This window comes from Lepisosteus oculatus, chromosome 3 (assembly GCF_040954835.1).
Source record: "Lepisosteus oculatus isolate fLepOcu1 chromosome 3, fLepOcu1.hap2, whole genome shotgun sequence".
In the NCBI taxonomy this organism is placed as follows: domain Eukaryota; kingdom Metazoa; phylum Chordata; class Actinopteri; order Semionotiformes; family Lepisosteidae; genus Lepisosteus; species Lepisosteus oculatus.
Window position 1 is genome coordinate 6,534,429 of NC_090698.1, and position 11,687 is coordinate 6,546,115.

The 11,687-nt window shown below is 52.7% G+C and overlaps 1 protein-coding gene across 1 annotated transcript; it reads right to left on the reverse strand.

The window, feature by feature from the left end:
- Positions 1-1,550: 1,550 nt before the first annotated feature.
- On the reverse strand, positions 1,551-11,358 carry nop53 (NOP53 ribosome biogenesis factor). The gene is made up of 13 exons (XM_069186489.1): positions 11,114-11,358; positions 10,194-10,258; positions 10,000-10,084; positions 9,500-9,699; positions 8,673-8,728; positions 8,361-8,456; positions 8,138-8,239; positions 7,559-7,729; positions 6,853-7,028; positions 5,930-5,996; positions 5,382-5,458; positions 5,134-5,190; positions 1,551-2,270 (listed from the first exon to the last, which is right to left on the reverse strand). The coding sequence occupies exons 1-13, from the start codon at positions 11,314-11,316 to the stop codon at positions 2,264-2,266; spliced, it is 1,362 nt and encodes a 453-aa protein (XP_069042590.1). The 5' UTR covers positions 11,317-11,358; the 3' UTR covers positions 1,551-2,263.
- Positions 11,359-11,687: the final 329 nt, after the last annotated feature.

An 11,687-nucleotide genomic window follows, 5' to 3' on the forward strand; every position in this document is an offset into this window, starting at 1 on the left:
AAGGCGAGCTTTTGATTTAACACTCATCTCCCTTTTGCACGGAGGCAGCAGAGCATTAAGAAAATGTGACAAAAAGCACCCTCCCCCACTTTCAAGTAACATGGGGCCAGGGCAGTCTTAGGACTAACAGATCCAAAAATGAAAAGGCTAATTAAATGAAAGTTGCTCTTTAAAGGAGCTCGCCAACAACCAGCAATGCTGAAGAAACCCAATTAGCAGATGGCAATTAATTCAGCAGTTTTGCTCATGCAATTTACACTCAAAATTACAACAGCAGGCTAGCAATAATAATAAAGCAGTGTAGTACTGTACCATATTTAAGCATACTGCAGTACAGTATCGCAGTACGTTGCGCAGCGCCAGCAAGCATTCTGTACCCACGATGTCACGACAGAGCGAAGAGTGAGGGTGCCCCCATCAGGCCAGAAGTGGAAAAGCACTTTAGGAAAACTAGTAAGATGCCTTAAAATGAGATCCCAACCCCTAGTCCCGAAGACCCAGTTAATTGTATGAATTAGTGTTATTGAACACTTTCATTGACATTACAGGACAAAACGGGAATGTTTTCAGCTCATTAACATGTAAGGGTCTGACGTTTATCTATTGCAATAAACAGTCTGCTTTGGAGTAGAAAATATATTTAAAGATTGAAATTAAGAAACCCTTTCAGGTATAAAATAATTATAAAGGTTTGCTAAAATGAAAGCCAGATGATGTGGGGATCCTACAGACTCATTCCAAGCCTCCCAGTCCTGGTGACCCCAACGCCTACCAATTTTCATTCCAGGTGGGAGCATTAATGGATGTTTAAGTAAAAGTTCAGGAGAGATGACAGCAAGCAGGATCTCCCTCGTCCCTTATACTCTAATGCGTATTGACTCACATATCAGAGGAACTTCTCTCTATGGATGGGGGCCCCAACGTCCTCATCCTATTGCCAGGAGGTCGGGTCTCAGCCAACAAGGTTAAGCCAAAGTTTATTAAGACCCAAAACCTCACAAAAAGATTCTTCAATGCATTTACTTATTGGCATGTATCCTGCAGGTGTCATAAATAACCAGCAAATCAGCAGCTGTCAATGAATCACAGGAACTGGTTAAACTCAATAACGGCAAGACCGTCTGGGTCACAACATCACCTCCATCTCAGAACCAGAGTTCCCCTGATTGAGAGAACAACAGGAATTGGGACGGTTTTAAAAAAAAGATTAAAATTTCAAAGCTCAGCACAGTGACAGCATAAATCCATGTACAACAGGTTGATAGTTTTCTTCCCCCCAAAGCACAAAGACACAGTGGATGGATTCAGGCACTGTGAGGAATGAAACAGGAGTCAATGAGGTTCCGGGGAGAGCAATCAGTATCACCCGTCAGCTGTGCTCCGGTTACAAACACAGGCAAAACACTTCAATCAGTTGAAATCAGCTCAATCAAAACGAACACAAGGGCCACCGCTTTCTTTTATTAAAGGACTTCTGAGGTTTTGATTAACTCAACTGGCCCAAAAGCAGTTTTAAAGGGGGAGATAAGATGTCACAAAATAAACACAGAAAAACTTAAAATCTGACTTTATTCAACAATAGTTATTCAACACTGGGGACAAGCACAACTTTTACAACCCCCAAAACATTTTAAGAAGTCATGCATGTTCTTTACCAGTATTACGTTACCAAAAGTATAAAATGCACATCTGTTTTGTAGAAATGACCCAACCCCACTTACTGAAAGGCTCAGCCAGTAAAAGGGCCTGTCCAGAGCGCAGGTTCAGACATCGCCGGTTCGGGTCCCGTGCTGCGTCATCACCCAGCTGTGGCTGGGGTTTCCCACATGGAGGCTCACAGAAGGGTGGGCGAGCGCGAGGTGACCGCACCCCGCTAGGACTGTCCGCCGTGCCCGAGAGCCGCCAGGGGTGACTGTTCCTCCGCTCCTCCGCGCGGGGCGCGCACCGCGTCGACCGGTGAGCAGGTCAGACAAGAGGGTGCGTCGCCTCGCTCATACTGGTGGGCGGAGACGACGAGCAAGCCGTGCATTCAAAATAAAAATCCAATCTCCCTAAGTGTTGCTGGAAATGTGCCCTTTGTGATGGCGGGAGCACTCGTGTGGGCGCCAGTCTGGACTGGGGAGAAAGGTGTGGGTGCAGGAGAAAAGGGGTCCGGCCCAGAGTGCAGTGCACACAGTCTTTATTGACAGTGGAGGGAGGGCGGGAGGGAGAGGCACTTCTGTCCTGGTGTCCAGCGATGGCAGAGTGGCAGGACACGGGTCAGCTACAGCCTGGAATGAGAACCACACAGGCACACACTCACACGGAGTACACCACCGTCGCACACACTGCACACCGGCACACGCTCACACGGAGCACACCACCGTCACACACACTGCACACCGGCACACGCTCACACAGAGCACACCACCGTCGCACACACTGCACACCGGCACACGCTCACACAGAGCACACCACCGTCGCACACACTGCACACCGGCACACGCTCACACAGAGCACACCACCGTCGCACACACTGCACACCGGCACACGCTCACACAGAGCACACCACCGTCGCACACACTGCACACCGGCACACGCTCACACAGAGCACACCACCGTCGCACACACTGCACACCGGCACACGCTCACACAGAGCACACCACCGTCGCACACACTGCACACCGGCACACGCTCACACAGAGCACACCACCGTCGCACACACTGCACACCGGCACACGCTCACACAGAGCACACCACCGTCGCACACACTGCACACCGGCACATGCTCACACAGAGCACACCACCGTCGCACACACTGCACAACGGCACACGCTCACACAGAGCACACCACCGTCGCACACACTGCACACCGGCACACGCTCACACAGAGCACACCACCGTCACACACACTGCACACCGGCACACGCTCACACAGAGCACACCACCGTCACACACACGGCACACGCTCACACAGAGCACACCACCGTCGCACACACTGCACAACGGCACACGCTCACACAGAGCACACCACCGTAACACACACTGCACAACGGCACACGCTCACACAGAGCACACCACCGTCGTACACACTGCACACAGAGCACACCACCGTCACACACACTGCACACCGGCACACGCTCACACAGAGCACACCACCGTCGTACACACTGCACACAGAGCACACCACCGTCACACACACTGCACACCGGCACACGCTCACACAGAGCACACCACCGTCGTACACACTGCACACAGAGCACACCACCGTCACACACACTGCACACCGGCACACGCTCACACAGAGCACACCACCGTCGCACACACTGCACACCACCGTCGCACACACTGCACACTGGCACACGCTCACACAGAGCACACCACCGTCGCACACACTGCACACCGGCACACGCTCACACAGAGCACACCACCGTCACACACACTGCACACCGGCACACGCTCACACAGAGCACACCACCGTCACACACACGGCACACGCTCACACAGAGCACACCACCGTCACACACACTGCACACCGGCACACGCTCACACAGAGCACACCACCGTCACACACACGGCACACGCTCACACAGAGCACACCACCGTCGCACACACTGCACAACGGCACACGCTCACACAGAGCACACCACCGTAACACACACTGCACAACGGCACACGCTCACACAGAGCACACCACCGTCGTACACACTGCACACAGAGCACACCACCGTCACACACACTGCACACCGGCACACGCTCACACAGAGCACACCACCGTCGTACACACTGCACACAGAGCACACCACCGTCACACACACTGCACACCGGCACACGCTCACACAGAGCACACCACCGTCGCACACACTGCACACCACCGTCGCACACACTGCACACCGGCACACGCTCACACAGAGCACACCACCGTCGCACACACTGCACACCGGCACACGCTCACACAGAGCACACCACCGTCGCACACACTGCACACGCTCACACAGAGCACACCACCGTAACACACACTGCACAACGGCACACGCTCACACAGAGCACACCACCGTCGCACACACTGCACACCGGCACACGCTCACACAGAGCACACCACCGTCACACACACTGCACACAGAGCACACCACCGTCACACACACTGCACACCGGCACACGCTCACACAGAGCACACCACCATCGCACACACTGCACACCGGCACACACTCACACAGAGCACACCACCGTCGTACACACTGCACACAGAGCACACCACCGTCGCACACACTGCACACCGGCACACGCTCACACAGAGCACACCACCGTCGCACACACTGCACACCGGCACACGCTCACACAGAGCACACCACCGTCGCACACACTGCACACCGGCGCACGCTCACACGGAGCACACCACCGTCGCACACACTGCACACCGGCGCACGCTCACACAGAGCACACCACCGTCGCACACACTGCACACCGGCACACGCTCACACAGAGCACACCACCGTCACACACACTGCACACAGAGCACACCACCGTCACACACACTGCACACAGAGCACACGCTCACACAGAGCACACCACCGTCGCACACACTGCACACCGTCACACACACTGCACACAGAGCACACCACCGTCACACACACTGCACACAGAGCACACCACCGTCACACACACTGCACACCGTCGCACGCTCACACGGAGCACACCACCGTCACACACACTGCACACCGTCGCACGCTCACACGGAGCACACCACCGTCACACACACTGCACACCGTCGCACGCTCACACGGAGCACACCACCGTCACACACACTGCACAGCGGCACACCACCGTCACACACTCACATGGATTTAAATGTAAATTACGGATCGATTTAAATTCTACTTTTAAACGTAATGCTTTGTGCCCTATTTATTGTTTGTCCACTGTGTCTGAATAAGAGAAACGAGGTCAACATAACCTTGAAACTGCGACTTATGCGTTCGCCAGTTCTCATTTTGTTTTTATACTCGACGTTCTTGCCAACTGCGTGCAACACTCTTCACTCGTCTACAGAGAACATCATCCCCTAGATGCTGTGCAGTCTTCAGTTCTATCTAAATCTTTGCAGAACTGAACAAACACACAGTCTCTCTCACGGAGGAAGGAGGGATTCCTCACGTGATTTCCTTGAAGGCTCTCTTCTCCACGTATTTGAGTTTGTGCTTCCTCTTGAACCTGGAAAGGAGAGAGAGGGACAGCTCAAACCACAGCGGGACACTTCCTACCACACACCCCACCAACACCTTACATTTCCCAGCGCGCGCAGATTTAATGCTTCAGAAACCCTGAAGCTCTGGTTTCAGCAGTTTTTGACTTTGCATGGCTAAATACTGTATTTTCACATCACGCAGTGGTGGTGCACTTACTTGGCTCGCTCTCTGGGTTCGATCAGGTTCCTCTTCTGAAAGCTCTTGAATCTGTCCTTGAGGACACTGCCCTCTGGCTGTGATGAAGGGGAAAAGACAGTCACTTCACGGCAGAGAGGACAGAGGATGGACAGAGCTAATGTTAATGTTAATGTTTCTTTATTAGCCCTATACAATTTCTTGCATTAGGAATTCGTCTTTTCGCATACCCCAGCTTTTCTCCATGGAGACACAGACACACAGACAGGGAGAGAAGCTTGGGGTCAGAGCGCAGGGTCTGCCATTGTACGGCGCCCCTGGAGCAGTTAGGGTTAAGGGCCTTTCTCAGGGGCCCAACGGAGTAGGATTCCTCTGCAGGCCGTGGGATTTGAGCCGGCAACCTTCCAGTCACAGGCGCAGATCCTGAGCAACACCTCAGCGACCGCTCTAGGAATACAAACCATCTGCCTTCTGCTTTCGCTCAAAAGGAGGTTCAGAAACCCGAGGGACTGGTAGCCAAACGACTTGGTGGGGAAAAAAAACAATAAAGAGCAACATAAGGACATCACCTTGAGTCTGCGCAGACAGCTGGAGATCTCGGTACTCAGCTGCACCTCCAGGTCTGGGGCCTCGAACCTGGAACACGGGGAGAAAGCGAGGTGAGAAATGCTGCTGCACCCTCTCAGTTGCCCACACAGGGACTCACTACGGCTGCCCTGCTCCTGCCTCAGTCCAGCAAGCAGGGCATTGCTACAACCACTGCAGCACTGCCACTGGACACAGCCAGAAAACAGTATCCCAGATGAATGGCAGCTTTGAAAAACATCTTTTTTAAAAAACATGCAATGTAGACTTAAGTGTTAATAGGAAGGAACTAGATAAAGAATAAGGCAACTGACTTTCGGTTAGAAATGAGGGGAAAGACACATGGAACAGAAACTCCCACAATGATCCTTAACCACTTAAGGCAACAAGGGTCAGAGGTCATAGTACAGGCATAATGCAAAACAGGAAAAAAAATTACAGCCCAAAGCTGACTTCTGGATGGGACAGCTTGTTATTTTTTCCCAGGTTTAAAAATTCCTCGGTGTGCGAAAGCTAATTCTTCTCTTACCTGACAAGCCTTAAAAAGCCCAGCTGTTGTGACCAGCTAATGCTCACTGAACACGCACGTGCACTGCGGACGGCGTGCGGTTCGCAAACAGGAGCCGTGCTGTCTTGTTCAAGCTTATTTGCTTAAAAAAAACATTTGGGCCAACGCGATGCATCACAAAGAGAAACAATATGGAGGTTACCAGCCTGAAAGGGTGTTTTTTGAGGGATCTTTTGAACATGGTTAAAGGCAGGTGGTTAAGGATACTCTACAAGAGAGCAGCAGGATCAGTCCAGACACAGAGAGCCAGCTATTAAAACCCAGTCGAACTGAAAGGGCGGGATGGGCAGACAGCGCTATAATACAGACAGCAAGCGGGGAGTGGAGAACGAGACGGACTTGAGCCTCCCCAGCCGGCGGGGCTGGAACTTCTGCCTCTCCTTCTGGGCTCTGCGGCGCTCCTGTCGCTCGGCTGTCAGCTGGGCCCCCCTCTGCAGCTCCGTCTTGATGGAGCGCAGCCTGAAGAGCTGCTGCCGCCTCTCCGTCTGCTCCCGCTGGGCTTTCCGCTGCTTCTCCTGCGCAGACGCACAAGGCGGCGCGCTCAGAACAGAGGTGTGCGAGACTTGCAGAAATGCCATTCTACCACTGACACACACACACACACACTTCCCTCTCTTTGTGCGGACATTCTACCGATCCCTTTTCTATTGCAGTTTGGATGAGAAAAACTCATCCCCACGCCGTTAGGAGTTCCTGTCTTTGCGGTGAAACACTTTCTCAAAGTCTCTCCCTATTGCACAGCTACCCACACAAAATCGCAACTGTGCGTCTTATACTTGTAGGGACCTCTAACAGACTCAACTCTCATTCGATTTTAATTTACTTTCTCTAGTCTGCTAAAATTATACTCCACAGAGAGCTAAAATCACCCCGACACAAAAAATATCTAAACTGCCATTAGACTTGTGAGGATCTACTCACTATGTCTTGCAGTGCTGGTTTCTTTGAAATTGCTAGGCTTGGGAGGCCCATCACTCTCAGATTCAGTCCTCAGTTACTGCAATACCTCCCCACGTTCAGCAGTCACGCCCCAACCCTTTCTCACCTTCTCCCTCTCCAGCTTCTCCTTCTTTCTCTGTTTCTCCGTTTTCTTCTCTCCTGCAGCGCTCAGCGCCGAAGTGCCTGCATTGTCCTCCTCTTCCTCGCCAGCTGACTCTGCCTCTTCTTCCTCCTCATCCTCCATCAAGCCTTCCACCACTTCCTGAAAGACTGTCTCCTGCAGACAGACGCACAGAGACATGGGGGTTGATATTAGAATGACACAGAATGATGACACTGGCACCTACAGAGAGACGAGCAGGGGGTCACTGTCATCTAGACGGAAAGAGAGCAATATTAAAACAACTTTCCATTGCAGCTCAAAACCTTGCAGACAGTATGCCTGCGAGTGAGAAAGGGAAACAGTTCATTGCTCGTCTGCATTTTTCACGCACACATTACCTACTGCTAATGAAACCCAAACCGAAGGAGAAGGCGAGAGACTGAGCGTGAGACTTCTCTCCGTCGCACGAGTACACAACAGAGAGATGGTGCAGGAGTCCCAGTGGGGGGAGTGAGACAGCCAGACCGCAAAGAGAGAGGGAGTGAGACACTCTGCAGGGATGAGAGTGTGGGAGGCCTGTACCTCTGTGGCTTTGTCTTCCTGGGGAACGGCCAGCTGCCTGTCAATGTGCTGCTCCTCCTTCTGCCTCTTGACCTCCACCACGTGGGCCTGGAGCAGCAGGGCCTGCGCACACACAGCACAACAGCACAGCCACGACCTTTAGTTACCACAGCAAGGCCTGGACACACATCAGCACGGCAACCCAACGGTGGTACACAATACTGAAACAAGTAAGATTTAACACCTGGTGGGATTCAAAGTCGGGATTGTAGGAAGCTCCCGCAGAAACAACCTCTATGGCTGGAAGTGCCGAAGGCTTCACGTTGAGCCTGGCGGGACGCTGGGGGCAAGCGGGAGAGAAGGAGAGGTTAACACGCTGCTCAACACTGCACAGTGCACTGAGACAGGCAGGGATTAGCAACCAGTCAACTACAACATGCCTGTCTTAGAGCCAAACAGCTCCAAACAGCTCACTTAAGCCATTCCCCCGACCACCAGCGCCAAAGTCTTAAAGGGCTAGCGATCTTCTCCACACCCCTCCCTGTCCCCCACTCACTTTCACTGGCTTCTTCTTGGTTTGCTCCAAGTACCAGGGCTCTTCTGTGGGTGCCCCTAAAACAGGAGAATCCAAGTCAGACAAAAACGGGAGGGTGAGATCACACCCGAGACACTGCTCAGGCAGCTGGTTGCGTCAAGGTTTCACCACAAGGACACAGCACTGCATCACACATAATAATAATAGTTCCTTACACTTAGCAATTCTGTGGACACTCCACTCAAAGAGCTTTACAGGTAATGGGGATCCCCTCCACCACCAACAACGTGCAGCCCCACCTGGATGATGTGCCGGTACTCCCCCCACACACCAGCTCTCAGTGGGGAGGAGAACGGAGTGATGAAGCCAGTTCAGAGATGGGGATTATTAAGAGGCCACAATTGCTAAAGACCAATGGGAAATCTGGCCAGGACGCCGGGTTAACACCACTATTCTTTTCAAGAAAACGCCCTGGGAGAGCCATACCAGGGAAACTGGACCTTGATTTTACATCTAATCCGAAAGATGGCGCCTTTTCACAGTACAGTGTCCCCGTCACTATACTGGGGCATTAGGACCCACACAAACCACAGGGTAAGCGCCCCCTACTGGCCCCACTAAGACCTCTTCCAGCAGCAACCTTACTTTTTTCCCCAGGAGGTCTCCAATCCAGGTACTGACCAGACTCACTCCTGCTGAGCTCCAGTGGGCTGCCAGCTGGGAGCGGCAGGGGGACAGAGCTGCTGGCTGCACATGCACACACATACGCTAACAAGTGACACTGAAAAACAGATGTCACCCCTCAGGACATATGGAGCCAGTCCAGAGAAACCAGACTGCAGGTTCACCTGTGTCGCCCCACAGATCATAGAAGCCTTTCTGCGGGGGGCAGCTGTGGCCTGGCTTCTCCTCTTTCTTGCTTTCGGCACCCAGCCTCTTCTGCAGCAGCCTCTGTTTCCGTGGCAGCCTGCCCTTAGCGGCCAGCTGCTCGGCCTTCTGGGAGATCCGGCGCAGCTTCTTGGCGTTGGGCTGCTGGTGTGACAGCACACTGCAGACACAAGGGGGGTAGACGGACAGTCACAAATGATGAGACTCCTTCCCCCCAACCACACAGCTAAACACTGTCTCCTCCTATCCTGATGGTGCCCTCAGTTCCCAGGGGAATGCCCACTCGGCAGCACCTGGGAAACCCTGTGTGTTCGTCACATTCCCAGCAGCCGGGGGCTGAGGGAATACTGTGAGCGCAAGGATGGCTCTCTTCACTGGGCGGACGGACCGGACACCTGACCCACTGATCGAGAGAGTCGGGCGGGTGTCAGGGGAGGGAAGGAGAGGGGGAAAGACTCACTCTTTGGGTGGGGGGATGTGGGAATCCGGCCGCAGGATCAGGTCAGCCTTCAGGGGCCGAGTCTTTCCCGTATCCGGCTTCACATCTGATCAAGGGAACAACAGCAACACGATCAACAACACAGCAATCAGTAACAACTGACAGCAGGAGAGGGGAGATATGGGGGAGGCAGAGACGGGGACAAACTGACGTACCTTTCTGCTTGTCTCCTGTGTCCAGGAAGAACAGACTGTCGTCAGCCTTCTCTGCAACCAGTCCCCTGCGCTCAAGGACAGATTCAGCAAATCACCACAATGGCTACATGGACATACAGTTTTCACTGTATTCGGCATACCGCACTACTGGGACATAATGTATTGCACACACCCTGGGCACATTGCAGCTCGATTTACATTGAGCTCTGTCTGAGTTTATTTTATTCAATTTCTATTGCACAATTATGTATGATTATGTAACCTTCTTTTGTAACTTGAATTTTGTGATTTATACCCCCTGGTGAGCTCACAGAACAGACATTTCATTGCCAGCAACTACCGCTGCACGCTGGACTGTTGTGCATTTGATAAATAAACTTTGATTGATTAGTTGAGAAGCGCTGCTTCAGCAAGCAGACACACACAACACCACACAGGCCCTGAACCCCACAGCGAGGCGACAGGGCCCAGTGGTCAGCATGCACTGCCTGGTCAGGCCAGGGGGATCCTGGTGCGAGCTCGGCTGTGCTTGTTTGCCTTCCTACAGACAGCAGCTCAAACCCGGATTGTCAGCGATTGCAGCGGCCACTGATGCCGCTCAGAAACATCAACGCACACATCCCCTCAAGCAAGGAGCGGCAGAACACGGTTTATTACGGTTTTAACGCTTAAACGCCACGACCACTCGGCGAGTGCGAGTACACGTGACACGAACACGACGCGCACTACACAGCTTCTGCTGGGGTTACAGTCCCCACGCCTGCCTCCACTCGCGTCCCCCAGAAGGTCTCTTCCTCAGACTTCCCCTCTCCAAATTCGAGTACCGCTGCGAGGCGGTTTCGGAACAGCCCAGATAACAACAAACGTGGTGCAAATACACTCGGTGTCGCTACCGCCCAGCCGGCGAGAGCTCCACTTACCCTGTCGCTCTCTCTTGCAGCCTCACGTCATCCAAAAACTCCTCCACGTCCTGGATATCGCTGTACTTCAGCCAGTTTTTCTTCTTGTTCTTGTTCACTTTCTTCCTCCTCTTGTACGGCTCCGAACCATCCAGAGCCGGGCTCAGATTTAAGAAACCCTCCTGGGTGGCCGCCACGCGCTTTACCCTCCTGGCCGCCGCCATGTTGGATGAAACCGGAGGGAGGAAGTGCGGCTGCTGACGTCACTCGGACCAGGTGGTAACTCCTCGCGGGCCAGTCAGTAACGGGGCCCTGAAGATGAGTATTCGTCCAAAATTAGGCACTGTTTTGTTCTGACGTCGCTCCTACAGGACATCTGTATACGAATGATATTCACGTACTTACATAGTGCGATCCTTAGAAATCTTAGACAATGTCTAAAACATTGTTTTAGAACAATGTTATTCTTTATGAATTTAATTAAACAAGCACAAAGCTACGGACCAGTCGGCTATCTTATTCATCTGGTGTGAGATATATATATATATTTATCTCGCAGGGATCTCATATTGGAAAGGATGGACAGCAGCTACTG